Raw genomic sequence first — 20,296 nt, 5'->3', positions numbered from 1 at the left:
GTCTTTGTAAAAGCAGTTTTTGTTATCTCTTATAACAGTGGCCAGACTGAGTTCTAGCTGGGCGTTTGCTTTTCTAATTCAAAAATTCTCTAATCTAAATCAAAACTTTATTTCTGGGATAATTAATTTTGTGTATTAGCTGTTTAATAACAGGATTGTTACAGCTTGGATTTTTATGCAGCACCCTCGCCGCGGCCCCCATCGAAACCCCACGGTTAAGCGGGGAGGGGCACGGCCCCTGAACCGAGCCCGGCCTGCCGGCACCCCTCGGAGCGGAGAGGCGGTGCCGCCAGCCCCGCCCCGGCACCACGGGCCCGCCCCACTCCCAGCGTCCCCGGGACAAGATGGCGGCGCCCACGCTGCGCCGGCGCTGCGGCCGGGCGGCGGGGCTGTGGGGCGGCCCGTGGCGGGACCCGCTCTCGCTCCCGCTCCGGCGTCGAGCCCACCAGCAGCCGCGGCAGGCCCGGGGCGCCGGGGGGCTGCTGGCGGCGCAGTGCGAGCGCGGCCTCTTCCAGGAGGTGTTCCCGGCGCAGTGCGCGGAGGAGCAGCTGCTGGGGCTGCTGGAGCCGGGCCGCCCGCCCCTCACCGTCTACTGCGGCTTCGACCCGACGGCCGAGTCGCTGCACGTCGGGCACCTGTTGCCCGTCATGGGGCTCCTCCACTTCCAGCGCGCCGGCCACGACGTTATCGCCGTGGTGGGCGGCGCCACGGCGCGGCTGGGGGACCCCAGCGGCCGGGAGCGGGCGCGGGAGGCGCTGCCGGCGGAGCGGGTGCGGGCGCACGCCCGGGGGCTGCGCGCCGGCCTGGGGCGGCTGTTCGAGAACCACCGGGAGCTGTTCTGGACGGCGGGCGGCGGGCGGCTGGGGCGGGCCGCCCTGCTGGACAACGCCTGCTGGCTGGGCCGGCAGCCGCTCCTCGACTTCCTCGGCGGGGCCGGCGGGCGGCTGCGGATGGGCACGCTGCTGAGCCGGCAGAGCTGCCAGGCGCGGCTGCGCAGCCCCGAGGGCATGAGCCTCGCCGAGTTCCTCTACCCGGCGCTGCAGGCGTACGACTTCCTCCACCTGCACCAGCACCACGGCTGCCGCATCCAGCTGGGGGGCGCCGACCAGATGGGCAACATCATGTCCGGCTACGAGCTCGTCACCAAGTAGGCCGGGCCCGCGGGGCGGCGGGCGGGCACCGCGGGGCCCCTCCCGAGGCGCCGAGGCGGGGGCTCCGGGCCGGCGGGGGCCGGGCCGGGCCGGGCAGGGCAGGGGGTGTCCCGGCTCCGTGCGGCGCGGCTCCGGCAGCGCCCGGGGCTGCGCGGGCAGGGGTCGCCCCTCGGGGAGCTGGCGTGAGGCAACACCGGGGATGCCGAGAAGAATTAGATGTCCTGGCCGTGAGCCTGGCACATAGTGTACGCTTCAGCCGCGGTTGTAAGCCTTTTCCATGCAACACTAACGAGGTTTTAAGAAAAGGGATGGGTTCTTGTTTTAGTGAACGTGTTTGCCCAAGAACCAAAATCAGATACCCTGAATCGTGGGAGAGAATCGAGACAAGTCTTCTGCTGGCAAACGCGTCCCAGCATAATCACACCGAAGTAGAGGCAGTTGGGTTATATTGGCAAAGAAGGTTGCATTTCTCCTCTCGGAAATAAAATGAAACCTAATTATGAGCTTTTGTTTTTCCACCGCATCTGGTGTGAGTCTTACAAAATTCGCAGAAGCGTGCAAACAAATCGGTGAGTGCATGGCAATGCTGCTACTTCAGTACCTGCTTGACTATTACAAGACACTAGAGAATCGGCGCTGAAGAAAAGCCTTACAAGTGTCCCAGCTGCACAAGCGGCTCCAATTAGTGCTCAGTGCTGGAGACAAACTGTACAGGACACTTGAACTTGCTATTTTCATATATCTGTATATGTGAAAAATATAAGTATTCACGTTGCTCATGAAACTACTTACTTAAAGAAGCGTACATACTATGTTACACGCAGAAGCACTTAAAATTTTTAAGTTCAAGGTTGTTTTTTTTTTCCTACAGCACTCTTCACAAAAGTGTGTTCTGGCATCTTTTGCCCCTCACACATACCCACCCACCCCACCCCCCCCCGGTTATTTAACTGCTGTATATCAAGGATAGAATCTTACAGAATGCCAAAGTTTTACTCAGCTTTACCAAGATGTGATTTTTTTTTTTGCTTGTTTTTATTTTTTTTAACATGTAGTGACTCTTCTCCTTCTCAGGATGACAGGAACAGATGTGTTTGGAATTACTGTACCTCTTATTACCAGTACTACTGGAGACAAACTGGGAAAGACTGCTGGCAATGCAGTTTGGCTAAACAGAGATAAGACTTCTCCGTTTGAGCTGTATCAGTTTTTTGTCAGACAACAAGATAACGTAGTTGAAAAGTAAGTGGTTTTTCCTCATCTTGCGTTTTGTTCTTGTTTGTAAAACCCAATCCTAACTGTTCTCTGTACCTGTTCCTTGTGGATGTGTGCAACACGAGCTCCTTGTAAAAGTCTATGGTAAATATAACTGTATGTTCATTAAATAAATGGGCATGACTGATTCCTAAGTATAGAGGATAGTGGAACCTGTCTCCGTATGCTGGCATATGCATCATAAAATTAGAATGTGGATGAACAATCAAGTAAAGCACAACACATTTTGTTCTGCCAGTGGGGTGACTTTATCTTATGAGGCTTGTTAGTTTTAGTACCATAGCGTCACAGTATCGAGTGAAATCTCTCCTGCTGATTAAAAAGCAGCTGCAGTTTAATAGATATCACTTACAACTTTTTTCGTAGCGTGAGGTATACAGAAACACCACATTCTAATCACAAGCAGCTACTTAACTGATTATAAAAAAAACTGTGAAGTTCGGCTTCTAGATCTGCGTGGCATTAAAAACTGTAGATCCCTCAGTGAACTGAAACAGTGCCTAGTTAGGAAAAAGCCAAGAAGTTCCTACTTATGACTGCATTAACTGTCTGGATTAGCAGATCTGAAATTTTTTTTAATCATGTGCCCCTATTGGTAAAAAAAAATTTTGAGCATGCACTCCCAAGGCATGTCTATTTATTTATAGATCATATAAATGTACTACTGAAGCTCTAAAATTTTCTTCCTGCGCCCCAATGGATCATCTTGCGTACCTCCTGGGGTGCTGTCACCCCACTTTGGAAGCTGCTGGTCTAGATGAAAGCATGCCTAGGAGACAGTTACGCTGCCCAACGACTGCTTAGAGCTGTAGCGTGTACAAAGACAAAATTCTGAATCACCATTACTTAGGGTAGAGCAATTCCAGTGAGCAAAACCTGGTCTTGGATTCCTTGTGCTATCTCTGAATCCATGTTAACCACACGTAACTCATACTCTTACTCACCAGTGTAAAAATACTAAAATCCTATAATGAGAACATGAAAGGGTAGCAGAAATGCAAGAAATGTCATTTGATGGGTCGCCTTCACTGATGGCTAGCCTCCATGCTGCTGTGCCACTTACATGGCTGAAAATACGTCGCCAATAGCTTTATGCAGGGCATTACATTAATTTTAACAAGTTGCTACAGGTTCTTGTTTAAATCTGCTTGCCTTTAAAAGCCAATATTAGCATCAAATCTGAATGTTTGTAAACTTCAGACATGTACTTCCCTTTGATATTGTGAGCTGTCTCATAATGTGGTTAACTCAAAGGTTTTTGCCCTGATATTTCAAATTTAGGCTCCGTATCCACAACACTTTTCAGACTGATAAGAAGGGTACATGGGTACTTAACCTGAAAATGTCTCATGCCTTCAGACTTTGTAACCTTTGTTAATACACTACATCTCACACTACTGCAGGTCCGTTAAAATGGACCATGGTTAGATATGCACCTTTAAACTCTTGATTATCCTAAATAATCTTCCTGCTGAGATACTCACTTGTCTGTACATAGCATACTCTGTCCTGTGATCACCACAGGATGGCAGTGGTATTTTGCATTAGCATATTGTGCAACTACTAAGAATATAATATAAAGCCTTGTTAGTTGACACACAGTTGCAAGAAATCCTGTAAAGTAAATGGTTCAAGAGAAAACCAAGTTGTTGATTGCAATACAAGCTTTATAAAAGCATTTGACACTCTGTTATGTCTGAAGAAAGTACCCTAAGTGCAATATTAAATAAAATGCGAGTTATCCTCGTAAGCTGAAGCACGTGGGCAAAAAGAGAAAGTTGTTTGAAAGGACAGAATAGCTGTAATATGGATTTCTTAAGCTGATTAAGAATCATTGGAATGTAGTTAATGAAGTTTGAATGACAAAGGCAGGAAATCTGTAATGATGGCGATAGAGAGAAAATAATTTTTTCCTTGCTCATAGGTACCTGAAACTCTTCACCTTCCTTCCTCTTGAGGAGATTGACCACATCATGGAAATGCATGCCAAAGAACCTGAAAAATGGGGCCCTCAGAAGCGACTTGCTGCAGAAGTAACTAAGCTTGTTCATGGAAGAGAGGGTCTAGAATCTGCTAAAAGGTGAAGTGTGATTTCTTGAGGAGTTTTCTTTGAGATTTATTCAGTGGTAATTAGCCATAGCTTTTCAGGGACTATTTTTGAGCTGTTAGTTGTTACTCAGCTGTTAACAGAGAAAAATGTAATAATTCTGTAGACTTAAAATGCATTAACAATATAAAAAAAAGTTGTAGTGTAGTGGGTTACAGTAAAAAAAAAAAAAGGGGGTGTACTTGAGTACTTCTGTTGCTGAGTGGGCCCTCAGAAGAAGTTGGGGAGGGGAATCTGATCAGTTGAGTAGCGCTTTGTGTGAGGATGAGACTAGGACTGAATTTTGAATGATCTTTGTTCTCACAGGTGTACTAAGGCCCTTTATTACAGCAGTGTGGAGGCATTGGAAGCTATGTCTGACCAAGAGTTACAGGAACTTTTCAGACAAGCTCCTTCAGCTGAATTGATGCTTGAACCTGGAATGAACGTTCTGGACTTGTGTCGCAAAGCAAATGCCATTCCAGATGGACCTAGTGGGTATGTTATCACCTGTGCTCTTCGGTAATACCTCACATAAACAGGTCGTAGCAGTATGCTGCCAGAAGTTAAAGGTTAGGACAGCCAAATCAAGTAGAAACAGACTAGCCCTCTACATACCAGCATTAGAGGGGAGCAGGCGGCTTCATTCCATTTTGAAGTGTAGGATAACAGAGTCTTATGTACCTTAGCTGTAAAATCTACACCTGATGAAGGGACAGTCTAAGGCAACAGCCTAAGGTTCCTTGTACCTCTCAGAAAGACTGGGAGTGGTAGAGGCTGAGGTTAATTTCACTCACGCTTCACCTGGACTGAAAGTAAAGTGTAAGAGAATTAAAATATATTCCATTAAGGATCCAACCAAAAAGCCCTTAACTACTGAAAGTTCAGTTAACAGCAATAAATAGCTGCTTCTTGCAATTACTGGTTGTTGGTTTTGATTTTTTTTTTCGCCCCCAGGTACCAGAAAATTACACATGGTGGAGTTTCAATAAATGGGATTAGAGTAACCAATCCTGAGGCTGTTCTTATTGTCGGACAGCATATTCTCAAGAATGGAGTATCATTGCTTAGGATCGGAAAGAAAAATTATTACATTATAAAATGGCTGCAGTTGTGACAACAGGACATCTCTCTGAAATGACACAGCATTTCGACTCTGTTGCTCAAAGATGTACTTGAAGATGTTTCTATACTGTGCATTACCACACAGCTCACAGACTGCCCAATACCATAGTTCCATTCTCATACACCAACGGAGTTCAAATAAAGGCAGCTAAGTTACACCACTGAAGAAGTTCTTTAGGTACTTTGCCTTATTCAAAGCATCATTTGTAAGAGGACATGCACAAGAAGATGAAAAGATAAATTTCAAAGAAGTCCAAAGGTGGAGATGCTTTTCCCCTCCTTTAACAACCTTCTGTGTTGTAGGAGAACAGTGGCTAGGTACTCTACAGTATAATCTGCAGCAAAATGAGCAAAGGCATATGTGAAATCAGTGCTTCTTGCAGAGGATGCACGCTGCTGTTCAGCCCGCACAAGTGGGTAAGGAGGACCAACCTATGATCAACATGTTTTTTTCTGAACAGGTTTGCTTTGAAGGAAGCTGCAGAAGATTCACAATAAATGAGTACAGTGATTAAGCCCTAATATGTAAGCTGCTTATTCATAGAATCATAGAATGTCCTGAGTTGGAAGGGATCTGCAAGGATCAGGGAGTCCAACTCCTGTCCCTGCACAGGACAACCCCAGAATTCACACTGTGTGTCTAAGGGTGTTCTCCAAGTGCTTCTTGACTATTGTCAGGCTTGGTGCTGTGAGTGCTTCCCTGGGGAGCCTGTTCCAGTGCTCCACCACCATCTGGGTGAAGAACCTTTTCCTAATATCCAACCTAAACATCCCCTGGCACGGTTCAGCCATTCCCTTGGGGCCTATCATGGGTCACCAGAGAAAAGAGGAGATCAGCGCCTACCCCCTCCTCCTCCCCTTGTGAGGAAGCTGTAGGAGCAATGAGGTCTCCCCTCAGTCTCCTCCAGGCTCAACAGACCAAGTGGTATCAGCTGCTCCGCATATGGCTTTCCCTCTAAACCCATCACCAACTTCATGGCCCCTCTCTGGACACGCTCTAGTAGCTTTGTTTCATTAATCTACTGTGGTGCCCAAAACTGCACACAGGACTTGATGTGGGGCCGCACCAGCGCAGAGCAGAGGGGGACAAGCCCCTCCCTGACCAGAGAGCAATGCAGTACTTGAGGCACCCCAGGACATGGTTGGTCCTCTTGGCTGCCAGGGCACACTGTTGGCTCATGTTCAACTTGCCATTGACCAGAACCCCAAGATCCTGCTCCACAGAGCTGCTCTCCAGCCCGTGTGACTGATGCTCAGTCTGTTTCTTCAGTCCTGTGAATTACATCGATGCATCTCTGCTATCTGGGCCCTACAGTCAGTTGCAAGGCATGTATGTGAAAGCTTTTTTTCATTTTAGATGCCTAGGAGGGGTGGGTGACCAGCAACATGAGGGTAGCTGGACCAGGAAAACTGAAGGAAGATACAGTGATTCTGCAATTAAAAAAAGTCAGACACTTCAGCTAGGGCACCATGCCAAAGCTGCACTTCTTCATGAGAGCAGAAAGTGATCCTACTGCTTCTGGCCTAGCAACGTTTGGGATTGTAGCTTCCACATTTTCTTGTAAAGACAGCATGAGGATGACAATGCACTTCAAGAGATGGTAGAATTGCAATATCTACATTTAAAGGTTATCTTGCTTTATTGCTCCAAAACATCACCACCCCCCCTTTCTATTACTAGCCTCTACAGCTGCTTACACAGCTGGAATCAAATAAGCATGGAGTGCAACACCTTGCTAAAGTCTCCTTCCATGGTGACAGCCAGGTCACCGGAACAGCAAAAAAACCCTCATGTGATACCAAGATTGTAGTACAAGACCATGTTTGAATTACTTAGAACTGGTTGACTTCAAGTACAGTAATGTAGCGGGGTGGCTCAGAACTTTTTTACTAAGGGACCCTCCCAGCCCCAGTGCAAACACACATGAAACCCTCAGTCTGATTTAGGAGGTGAGTGACTGCTTTGGGCCTTGGCTGCAGTCTTGTACTCAAGGTTTAGGGTAATCCTCACTCTTACCCCAAGAGAATCATCTAGTCCATGAAACTCCTAGACAATACGGTTTTGCAGTCACAGCAGCCACAAGGGGAGAGGCTACTTGAATGGTGGAGCTCAACACCACCTTTTATGTTGTTAGAAGTCATGGTGTTTCAGCTGGTTTAAAACCACCCAGCCTATGAGAAGAATGGGGAAATGATAAGAAATGTTAAGAAGGCTCAAGAACCTAGATATTCTAGCATTGGGTGGGGAGTTTCCATTGTTTTTTTCTAGATGGGTTGGTTCTGGTCTTTTTCTCTTACTTGATGTTGATCAGCTTGATGTGACCAACTTGAAGGAGGCTCTATTTGCACTGTCAATCAAGATTTCAATAGTAATAAATCATAGTGGCTTGCTGTTTATACAGTCACAGTTTCTTCAGACTATATTAAACTCATTGGCTCACCACGTAGAGTTTTAGTATTTCAGTTTCTAGATCCCGCTTATCTGCCTGATAGTGATATCTCTCTATCCTAATGTCTGTTATACAAAGAAAAAGAAGTTGAGTCATTCCTACCTTAGAAAAAAGCTCTATGTATCCTGTCAGCTCTCAGGACGAGTTTGTGTTGCCTGTGACTTTGCCTAAAGCTGCAGTAATGATCAGCACTATCCTAGAGAAAGCATATGGAGGAAAAATCACAACTTTGACATGAAGAGGGTAGAAGAAGGAAAGGTAAAGTTAAGTTCATCCACTTAATACAGCTGCCTTGTTCCTTAAATGACAGAATGATCACAGCAATACAGAAACATGCACCTGGGAACAAGATTTACCAGTACACACCCATGTTAGCCTCCAGTGAAATACAACAGATCAGACTTGAGAGTTACTTCATGGTTGCATGAAATAAACTCCTAGGAGTAGTGTGTCATGTCTGATCTCTTGCCTACCTTTTTTCCTTCATCTCCAAATGGTGCAAATACGTTATCTATCCACGAATTGTAGCTTTTTTAAAAAAAAAGCATTAGTACCCACTTGGATCAAGTATTTAAAGGAATTTATTTATTTTTACAAATACAAAATAAAAAAGGGAATTAAATTCTTTGCATACAATGTTTTTAATAAGATCCATAAACTCCAAGAAATTTAGTCCATGCTGCCTTGTGACCAACTCCTAGCAATCCAAACCCTGCCCTGAGTCTTTCCAACAAACAGCTACACACAACCACTACTTTTCATGACTGTACATGTATCATAACTGAGCATTTGAACACTTGAGCTGAGAATCAATCAAGAATGACCAAAAAAATCAAGTATTCTTTTTTAGCCTGGTCTTGTTTCTCATACACTCGAAACAGGTATGTTCCGGTAACCAGAGACATAGTTTGTTCACACGTAAACAAGTAGTAACTAACATTCAAGTACTTAACATCTCTACAAATGCATGAAGCAGTTTGGAAGTGCAAGAAGAAAAGTAATTATTTGGGCCAGATATTAAAAAAAAAAAAACAAACACCACACAAAAAAAAACCAACCAAACAACATTGTACAGCACCTAGGGGCAGCAAAAAACTGGAGGAGTTGAATTTTACATTACTGTGGCTACAAGCAATGAAGAGGTAAAGGGTGAGAGGGCATGCAGCAAGTAAACTAAAAGGGAGCTATTGGAGCATGAAAGCACCTTCCCTATTTTAAACAGTGTTACTGGGCATAAAACCATATTCAGGTGGTCTACTCCGTTTTTCTCTTAAACTTTGAAGTATTAATTGTCTAGCTCTCACCCCAAAGCACACAGTTTAACTGGCAACAAGTTAAAAAGCAGATGCACTTGAGATCTGCAGTATCTACACAACACACTAGCTAGCAATCACTCTCAGAGCTAAAGGATTTAACTGTAGAAAAAAAATACTCAAGATAATTCAATTAAAGTTACCAACAGGCACAACAGGCTGGCAAGTTGTTTCCCCTGCTGTATATCATAAAGCAGGGACCCGAGTGTGCAATGTTCAGTCTGGCATCTTTCAAAGTCAATCCTCCATAAAGCATAGGGTTAAGGCAACTGTTAGGCAAGTGTTATGTCGCCTTCAGAATACAGCTTGAAGCACACAGACACGCCCCGTACCCATCTATTCCACTTGGTGAAATTTGAAGCCAGCTACTAAAAACCCCAAGCAATTTATTGACAAACTCTGTTCACACAGGGATCCTATGTTTTATTTACAGTAGTACCACACAGAGGTCAGGTATTAATGTCAAACATTTACTAAGCTAAACTTAGCTACAGTGGTTATTCTCCCCCATGATTGTGCGTTTCACTGGATACCAAGTTATCTTAAGTTAGCTGAAATTTGTGCACTCATGACAGAAGCATTTTTTTAGTGTTCATCAAATAAGGTGAGCTAGAAGGCGTTTGTAAACCATCCATCTAATCTGGTAATTTTTCAGTTGCTGCCTTCATTAGGCTTTTTCCCCCACAGTTTCCCCATGATTTCTTTAAAATGCTACAGTTACTGCCACCATTTAAGTATTTTAATGCAGTTGCAGGCAACAGATTTTTTTAGAAACAATTAATAGCCCCTAGCAGCCTGTCTCCACTATTACTTATGCAACAGTACAAGAACCGACAACGCAGAACTGCACGAGGGCAAGTACAAAAGTAGGTAAGGCTGTACAATTACAGGGAGTTACACCAATAACTTGTCAATGGAAGTCCTGCCACCTGAACTACAAGTCAGTTCAACACTTCATTTCTGGGATAATTAATTTTGTATATTATCTGTTTATTGAATAACAGGATTGTTACAGCATGGATTTTTAACGACTTGCATCAAGGATTACAAATCAAATTCATCGCTTGGCACTCAAACGCTACCAAAATTGAAAATGTTGGTGAAACTTAAAAGTCAAAACATTTCAAAAAACAAATTAACAATGTGGAAGTGTCACATGACGTTACAGAGCCAGTTATCGCAGGAATTTTGAAAAATCAATGGCATTCATTTGCTTTATGCAGCATTTCAAAACTGTGCAAGTCAGAGTATTTCTTCACAAGAGCTTTGGGAGTTAAAGCTTAGGTAGCAACTCACTCATGGACGGCTCTACCTGGTTGAAAACATACTTCTTAGCTGTCAAAAGTAAAAGGGAGAGAGGTGTCAAGTGAATTCCAACCAGCAATGTAATGTTTTTGACAAAACTCTCAAAAGCTTTCGCTGTCCACCAAAACTGATTTGAAAAGTGGCTTGCGCTTCAACTTCACTACAGTCCCGTTTCTTAAGTCTGAGAACTACCACCCTTGGTACAGTGCAAGCAGTTAAAATTACTTCCTTTGTATTCATTACATGTAATGCATACATCATGACATTTGAGGCTGTTTCAAACTATATTTCTGTGGTCTGCATGAATTATTTCCGATTGTGCATAAAAGCATCCAAAAGTTGCATCTGTCAGACTCAACTCCTTGTGCTTATATTGGTGCCAAACTGAAGACCACCGTGAGAAAAATGCATTTTTAAACAAACCTTCTGGTAAACCGACGTCTTAATGAGTTTTAAATTTTCAATCTTTAGCAGCTTACAAAAAGAATTCAATTTCTGTTAACTGATGAAATGGGGAAGGAACCGAACATGGTCATAAAAATTTCACTATGTTGGCCCATTAGCATAACAGCAAGCCACGGATGTTAACAGCAGTGTCCTATTTTTCATGCAAGTTACGTTAAAGATATAAAACATGAGCAACACCATAGTAAACATTTTTACTTTATACAAAAAAGTGAATCTGCCTGAAAAGTACATGCAAGTGTGCTGGCTGGCGTTTAAATAAATTTTTATTCATAAAAATCAACATTTACTTTTTAAAGGCTAGTGTGATCAATATTTATCTCTATGAATTATAACTGGAACAAAATAACTCACCAACTTAATTGCCAACCTAAAATTCCCTAATTTTAGGATTGTCCTCAAAAAAAAAAAAAGCTACTTACAGCACAGTAAATAATCTCAAAAGTAACTGTAATCTCTGGTATAAATATTCCAAGCACACATACTGTCATACATCCCAAAATTTGGAAGAAGTTGTGGGGATCCCGTTCTCCCTGGCCAAATTAATCTCTTTTTAAAAGAAACACTATCCCATAACAGTTTTGAAATCTGTTTATTTCTTAATTCTGCCAGAACAAACTGACTGTTGGATGGTCCAGGGGCTTGGTCCCAGGAGGGAGGAAGGGGAAGGTGTTCTTGCACCTGATTATAATCCCCAACATTTGTACACAAGCTCCAGTGCACATGAATAACTTTGCACCCACTTTCTTTTTAGTAGGCTGTTATTGTTCACAAGCTCCAGGCTAATTCTTCCTCCATGATACTCCATGAAATGAAGTTCAAAGATTTGTCTGCAGTTTTAGCATTTTGGGGAAAAAAAAAACAGGGACACAGACACAGTAATACGGTAGACATCTCTACTGTACTATAAAATTGATACCTCCATCTGTCATAGTGCATGCAATATATTAATGAAGGAAAATACTCGGTGATCTCTTCTCTTCACAGTATTTAAACTCCTATTTTAAAAGCAGCTTAAAACTATGCCACAAGACTACACCGTCCATCTTAATCACAGGCAACCTGTTTAGGAAGTCAGGCACTGGAACTTTAATGTTTTTTCCTCAAGTTCAAATGAGACTGTCACTGAGACAGTAGACGTGGTCTGCTTTAATTTGCACCAGAAAGCTGGTAAGGAAACATTTAGAGCCATTTATTATGTGGATTAAATATGACTTCTTTTGCAAAATACAGCATATTTTTCTGTTTGCAAATCAAACCAACTGTCTTTACATGAGCAGATTTACACAGTTGCAGTACACAGATAAGAGTTCATAAATAAAAGTTCTACTCCGTATACCATGCCTAGCAATTTTCAAGTCAACGTAACCTCCAATGCATATAAATAGTGTGGCTGGTACAGCCTTCACCAAAGATGTGTCTCACGAATCTCTGCAATGATCTGACTGGCTCGCTGCAGGGCCTGCACACAGAAAGACAGAGAAGCCAAAGTTAATTCATATTTCTGAAGATATTTCTCAAAGAGGTAACAGCAGCAGTCTGGGAAGGATGATGTTAAAAATCAAACTAAAGGTTATCATTTTTGTTATGAAAGGAGGGGTAACAACCTGCAACAGCACTGAAGCCTTCTACCTGCAAAAGATTAGGCAAGTGGAAAACACTACAAACCAAAAGGTGATGGTAAAACTTAGCATAGGTGTCATTAAATCATTTCTTTAGATAGATAAGAATTTAAAATTCTTGAAAACTGAACTTCCAGTTAGAAGCAAAAAGAGCTCATTGTCATTGTTTTAAGCAACTTTTACATACTCGGTGTTTCCAATAACACCTTTGTCTTAACATTTTGCATTTATAAATAAATTTTCAAGAAGGGCGACTTTTCCCCCCCGCACACACTGTTTTAATGCTTTAAACCTTCCTCAAAATAAAAGGGAAACTACCTGTTTTGTATCACTTTTAGTATTCTGATGCATTCATTACCGTCTAGCCTGCTAAACTTCGCAAATTTAAAAGCTCAGGATACCAACTAACACTAACATTATTTCAAGTATTACTCCAATTTGGGGAAATCTGAATTCTGAGTTTGGCCCTATAAAGTTTACAGCTTAAAAGACTGTTAACAGACAGTTCCCCTCACTCAAATGTTGACCACATAATAGCAAAGATTAACCTTGCTGCAAGTGGTCTTGGACAAGCAGTGTCTCAGGGTATCCAATCTCTCAAACACGCACTGTGTGACCACACTGCATATGAGAGAGGAACACCTCTTGCTACTTCTTCAGTGCGCTGAACTGGCAGAAGGGCTCTCTTCTATACACTTCAGTCCAGAGCAGCATATTTCTGCTGCAGCTGTAGCAGACTCTGTTACACCATGTAATTGAACAATGAAAAAATTAAAGAGTTCTGCACACAGACATGTCACAAACACACTATCATACCGATGTACGCAGGGGTCATCGCAAGTCCCAGCATTCCCACTGTTCATACTACGGGGCACTGTCTAAATACACCAGCCATTGGCCAGTAAGCTCTGGGTAAAGCACACACATGAACAGCACTTAAAGTATTGCAAGCTTAATCCCCCCAAAAGAGAACTGAACTCTATAAAGTTAAATACAAGCAAATTATTAAAACCAAAGAAAAAAGGAAGGCAAGTCCTAAAAAAATCCTCACATTTATATGGTTTCAATTTAATTAACTACTCCCATGAGCTCCTGATCTTTTTAATACCTTTAGCATGTCAGCTGCCTCTTTCCTGCGCTGTGCCATGTCCTCAGATTCTGTCAGAAGGTCATCCAACAACAAGGATTTATACAGCTGGCCTACCAGCTCACTCTGCAGAGTGTCTTTCACATGGTTCACCAGAAAATGCATCACTGCCTTTGGCACACTGTAAGCACATGAAAATTGTTTCTTCAGAAAGAATTATTCAAAACCCAGTCTATTCTAGATGAAAAAATGCACAGTGTGAGCAAGTGGCTACACACAACCTTGGCTCAAACCACCAGGAATTTACCACTACCATAAATAACTCTCTCAAGTAAATATTTTATGCAATTTAAGAGCTGTTGAATTTCTTTCAAATAGGATAGCTGAATTGTAAAAAACATGAATATATATAATGTAAAACATAAGACTAAATTACTTTGCTCACTACAGACCAACCTGAGCCTCCACTGCGCTAGGCATGACAAAAAGCTCTAAGCACGTCAACCCTAGACTCAATGTGTGATGAGAAAGGAAAGAGGCAAAGAAAGAATCAATACATCCAATCTTACTTAGCAGATGAACTGAAAACAGGATCACCATTCAAACACCAGGCCACATTATCTCTGATCAGACAGCATAACATGAAGGTAATTTAAAACTGCAAACGGAGTTTAAGTATGAAAAATGTGCTTGTCTGGAATGGAGGCAGACACCAATCAGTGCGAATCATGAACAATAATCCATCAGAAAGATACTACTGAATCTGTACAAAAACATTTTTCAGCTCTGTGTCAGGCTAAAAAACCTGAAAGAAAGCACTGTCTTAGCTCTGATTTCCATGCCACTAAGCTTCCTGAAAAAAACTTCCAAGTATTGAATCTAGCTAAACCTGATTTTCTTCAGGACTTAGGATACGTGTAGCAGTACTCTTCCAAAAAAGTGGGCGGAAATATTTACGTATTGACAAAATCAAAGCATCATACTAACGCAGTACCAAAATTTAAGGATATAAACATGGGATCAAAATTTGAATTAGTGCACCTCAGGTTATTTCATCGGAGTGACAGTAACGGACAATAGAAATACTGATGGTCGTTCCCACCTGAGGAATAAAACATGTTAGTTTAGACAACCTTATTGGTGTAATTCTTAGCAGCTGCATTTGCAACTAGAGTGGACTGGGAGTTGACATATAATCAGTACTGACTCATTAAGTAGTGACCACATGCCTCTTCTCATGTGCCCATAGCCTTAAACCTAAATCAAGGCAGATCAAGAGTTTTTGCTCATTCTCAGAGTGCTGCAACTGTCACTGCAGAATTAACTTGATAAGGACCATGCAAGTCTAAACGGCCAGAGCCAAGATCAACCTGATAAGGACCATGCGAGTCTAAACGGCCAGAGCCAAGATCAACCTGATAAGGACCATGCGAGTCTAAACGGCCAGAGCCAAGATCAACCAAGATCCATCAGCACATCTGAGCTTTTGAAATAGTACTCCCAAGTTTGGCTGGGAATTTTCCCCACTACATTCTGCTGCTTAATGGTTCGTTAACTAGCCAGTTGTGGGAAGACTTCTGGGAAATCATGATGAGACTGTATAGATCTACTAGTGCTCAACTAATTCAATTTACATTCTCCCTTCAAGCCAATACATTGTAATTTCTACCAAAATTGCTTAAGGAAGAGGCCTAGAATATTTTGGAAGTCACCTGGCTAAGAGTGAAAGAATTCAAAACTCAGATTCAAAGCTGTGTGGGTACAGATACCATCCAAATCACGCAAGTAAGAGCCTGAATTAGTTCCGAAAGTATGATATGGGATGGACACAAATACCATCTTCGAGAGGAACTTCCTAAAAGTATTTGTGAATTAGGTGAGGATTTCCTAATACATCAAATAGCATTTTATTTTTCTTATTATGCATGCATATTTACTGCAAAGAATGTGAAGGGTTTGTTTAGAGTATGCAAGGAGGTAACACTACTAACACTAACACTGCAGTAAAAATAAGGTAAACAAAGCAATTCCCTGCTATGAAATACTAAAAATTATATTGAGGAGAATATTAGTTTACTTAATAGAATAAAACTTATCACCTCACTGATAAACCCTCTAAACCCTGGTTTCCAGATTCCCCTATTTCTCCCCAGATTTTCCCTATATACCTATATATATTGAAATATATATTTAAAAGTTGGGTCTTTCTACAAAGTCTTAAGCAAAGCAAAGTTATACATAATTCTTTGTTTTTTAAAAAAAAAAAGTATGACAATTTTTACGCAAAACTTTAAAGGCATTTTCCATAGTTGCATACAGGAGAAACATCACTTTTATGATATTTCAGTGCTTACTGCCAAGTACTAGAAAACAGCCACAGTAGTTCCTATTCAACCTTCCTGTTCGAAATAACAGGATGGCAAAGCTAAGTTCTGTCAGGGTTACACAGCACCTAGAGTTCATTCCAGTTATTTGCTGCAGATCATTCATCTGAATTGCAGTACCCTGCAGAAAAGTAGGTATCTCCTAAATAATTAAATCTTTCACTTAATATAATACAGAACTCAAACCATTAGAGAAAACAAGTGCTTCTTCAGGCTTCTTAATTCTGTGAAAAGTCAAGTTTTACCCTTCTAAAAAAAAAAATATCATATTTTCTCTCTGCTTACAAACATAAGAACATGATATAACAACATGATTATATACAGGACTCTTGAGATATCACAATATTTGTACGGCTTAAACATTTATAGGAAGTTTTGTTTTACCTGTCTTGAATGTTCTTCCTGACAATAAGGAAGTAAGATTTAATAAGTCGTTCAATCACTTCACAATCTCGTTGCTCACGGGCAGAAAGTTTGCGTGCAACAGGTACAGGCTACAAAAAAAAATAAAAACCTCAGTTTACCAATTCTGCTCATTTGCAAAAGTAAATAAAATTAGAACTGTTGAGTCTAAACTAAACTATTGCTCTTCTAATCTGACAGTTTGATAGATGTAGCCTTTCTTACAACAAACCTCCAATTCTTCAGAAATAAAATTAGAGACATGTCAAAATCCAGATCTGTGAAACAAAGGCCAGGAGGCACCACCACTAATTTTTATTTATTTATTTTTTTTAAAAGCTCACTAAAGGAACTAAGCTCTCTAAACACTTAAAGGATCTCCATCTCTTTTTAACTAAAATGGGTATTGTCTTTAATGATTCTTTTCCTTTAATATAAAAATACCAACTTCAGCAAAAAAAGAGCGTGAATTTGAGTTGAGACATGAGCTGACATTTGTTTCTGTACAAAGAGTGATCTAGACGTAAGAGTTCATTTGCACAGGAATTTGTGAAAGGAAGCCAGTTATCCCAAATCATAGGCTGGAACTGGAGGGGGGAAAAGATGAAGGATTGGGCAAGCAGAAAAGCAGAAGAGACTGGCTAGAGCTCCCTGTCCCTACAGTGGTAACTATTTACAAAGATATCACGTATTAGTAGCAAAGTTACAAGATCTGTAATTCAGATGTTTTCTTTCCTGTGCCTAAACTACGAAGAGCAGGTATTTCTTTCATGACTCACCACATCTAATAGGTTTACAGCATGTCCTTTTTGAGGACTAGCAGGTAGGGCTGCAGCTGGCTTGGATTTTTCCTCTGCTGATACCTCTTCCACTTTTGAGGGTTTCAGCATTCCTCTCCAGCTGCCTGTTCCAGGCTCCTGAGATGTATCTCCCGCTCCAGGAGCGGCCTGCACAAACAGCACAATGAAGAAACATTGGAGAGTTAGATCTTCCACACTGCAAAACAGTGTCTAGCTCAGTAACAGTAAGTTTGATCATAGATAAGACTCACTAAAAATAAGATTTTCATATGTATATTCCCTTCATTCTATTCTTCGCATTCCCCGTCTCTGTTCTCCCTTTGCTGCTTACAGCTGACACAAAGCACCAGTAAAATGAAAGCTTTTAGAACTCATATTCTTCCTAATAATGGTATGAAAATGCCTCACAGATAAGCTCTCCAGCATTTTAAGGGTCTATGAATCACTTGTGAAATAAGGAATGGTCTTCCTAAACCATTTGGCTTTTACCACTTTTACCATACATCCTTGGAGCAATACAACCTATACTATCAGGATCATTCCTAAAGTATGTTTTGAAGATCACGACAGCTCTTGGAGGACTTGAATTTAACATCTTTGTTATTTTATTTAAATACAAACTGAAGTTTCTCACAGTAACAGCTAAAAAATAGGCACATTTATACTTCTGGTGACCACAGCTATGAACATATTCATGCTGCCAGACCTCAATTTACAGAAGGTTTTTTTTGTATCTGATCAAAACAAAACAAAAATCACCATCCTCTGGAAGTGAATATCAGAGTTTCTGGGAAGTCCCAGACAAAGAATGAACTCACTGTTCTCCTGAGAAAAGGATAACACCCAACTCTAACATAAGGGATCACTGGACAAAAGAAATATTAGTAGATGTCATCCACCACATGTTAAAATAGTTTTTATTAAAAAAAAATTAAGCAAACCCTTTTATTTTGATGTGGAACAGTGGTAATTTTTATTTTGTACCTTTCCATAAGCCTAGTACCTGTTCTATTTACTACTGTGCTTTAAAATCCATTGCTGTTGAAAAACATTCAAGGTCATCCAAGGCTCTGAACTACTACAACTACTTATGTCTTGTTTCAGATATAGGAGGAAATAAGCTAAATGTATCTATTGTGTTTACAATTAAAAAACCTAAGGCTGATGTTGAGTCTAAAAAGAGTGAGAAACAGCATGTCAAACAGAATACCAAGAGTTGCATACAAGGAAGAAACCCAGCTAAACTGCATGCATCAGAAATTTTATTAAAATTGCACAACTCTTCAGAGGTGCTGTAAAAAATACACTATAAGAATTCAAATTAACTTCTGCTAATAAGAGAGAACCATTGATGAGGAAAGCTCCGCTACATTATTTCTGACTGCAAGGACAGCTCTTCAAAATGGCAAAAATCCCTATGCCACTCTCATTCAGTATTGCTGTGGAGCCCACTCTATCTCCAAAATAGTTTCAGAAACTACACTTTTTCACAAGAGAAAAGGTGTTGAGAATGTACCACCTAATAATGGATAGGTTCTGTGGGAAACACAAGTTAAACCAGATCTGACAGCTTCCTGCAACTTCTTAAGTCACAACAGTGTCCTCACAGTAGCTCTTGCTTTCTTTTTAATGTTTGCAGTGTATCAGAACCCCTAAAATTCTGACAAAAATGATAGTTAAAATTCTACTACTGAATAAATTTTTATTTTAACTACTTTGTACAGGATAGAATCGGCAGCTTTGCTTAACGTGCACATGCAATAAAGCAGAAGAAAGCCTGGGTCCTCTTGGTACTCCTAATACACAAACTTTTGACTACCCATCTTTTCTGACTCCATGTAAAAGCAATTAGCAAAGTCTTTGCAGTGATGAGCTGTCATTTTAACATCAGAAACACCACACCTGACGTATAAAAAAGAAACCACTGCAGAACACATTTCACGGATGCAAGTAAACCAGGGATTGGATGATTATGTGAAACAAGAACAAGGAGGTTCAGTTTGAACAAAGCCTACAAAGATTCCCTGCAGGAAGCAGGAAACTCACATTTTTTAGCTTATCTTCTGTCCTCCTTCTTTAACTGTCAACACATCAAAAACATGCACTTTAACAACCATGCTGAACACTCTTCATTACAATACTGTTGCACCAAACAATCTATTGACTACGGTTTGAGGCAAATTATGCTGCATACTTGCACCACAATATATTGCAACCGAGAGTTCAAACAGAAAGCAGTAACTTTGCCACCTAATGGCACATCTTTACCTGCCACTGCACACACTAAAATCAGTAATGCCAAGTCTATACTCTGTAGGGCATACTGTGTCAGTGACAGAGCACTAGATACAAACTGCTTTCTGTACTATCCACGGTGCACCACAACAGAAATGTGCATGCAGTGCTTACAGGAAAAATCAAGACAGACCTTGCCATCAGCCTCAGCAGAAGCAGCAGTAACAGCCTCCTGGGAAGCAGGTGTCAATGCACCTGGAGCTTTAGTAGACTAAGGAAGGTAAAAAATGCAGGGAGGGGGAAAAAAAATTTCAACTGAAGACCACCAAATCTACCTAGCAAATTTCATACACTTTTACCTACTAGCATCTTTAAAAATCCAGAAAAGAAAATATTTCTAATTTGTAAGCAAAGCAGTAATATAAGCAGAAAAGGGTGGGGGGGAGAGGGGAGCATCTCCAAGACAGTTAAGAGACTTTTGCCTTATCTGGCCTTCAACTTCATTTCAGCATCTACACTGATGACATAAATATAAGTCAATAAAAAGAAGGATCAAAGAGCACTGAAACCAATCTCTAGATAGCTACCTTCAGTTC

The 20,296-nt window shown here is 41.4% G+C and overlaps 2 protein-coding genes across 8 annotated transcripts in view; one reads left to right on the top strand and one right to left on the bottom strand.

Moving 5' to 3' along the window:
• Positions 1-312: 312 nt before the first annotated feature.
• On the top strand, positions 313-6,159 carry YARS2 (tyrosyl-tRNA synthetase 2). The gene is made up of 5 exons (XM_075116715.1): positions 313-1,147; positions 2,226-2,393; positions 4,351-4,506; positions 4,840-5,010; positions 5,470-6,159. The coding sequence occupies exons 1-5, from the start codon at positions 345-347 to the stop codon at positions 5,627-5,629; spliced, it is 1,458 nt and encodes a 485-aa protein (XP_074972816.1). The 5' UTR covers positions 313-344; the 3' UTR covers positions 5,630-6,159.
• A 2,491-nt stretch (positions 6,160-8,650) lies between these two features.
• DNM1L (dynamin 1 like) overlaps positions 8,651-20,296 on the bottom strand; it is a 42,090-nt gene continuing 30,444 nt past the window's right edge. For 2 of the 7 annotated variants that reach the window (XR_012664148.1, XR_012664140.1), the window contains 5 exons: positions 17,445-17,612; positions 16,648-16,757; positions 13,901-14,060; positions 12,510-12,632; positions 8,651-10,735 (listed from right to left, as the gene is read on the bottom strand). Coding sequence is in view for 4 of the 7 variants with exons in the window: in XM_075116684.1 (XP_074972785.1) it covers positions 12,576-12,632; positions 13,901-14,060; positions 16,648-16,757; positions 17,445-17,612; positions 19,894-19,971 (573 nt within the window). In the remaining 3 variants the exon portion in view is untranslated. Of the gene's footprint in view, positions 12,633-13,900; positions 14,061-16,647; positions 16,758-17,444; positions 17,613-19,893; positions 19,972-20,296 lie in introns of all 7 variants that reach the window. The other 5 variants (XM_075116684.1, XM_075116682.1, XM_075116702.1 and 2 more) reach the window with 3 other exon arrangements.

Source organism: Phalacrocorax aristotelis, chromosome 1 (assembly GCF_949628215.1).
Source record: "Phalacrocorax aristotelis chromosome 1, bGulAri2.1, whole genome shotgun sequence".
Taxonomy (NCBI): Eukaryota; Metazoa; Chordata; class Aves; order Suliformes; family Phalacrocoracidae; genus Phalacrocorax; species Phalacrocorax aristotelis.
This window is presented reverse-complemented; position numbering and strand designations above follow the sequence as displayed.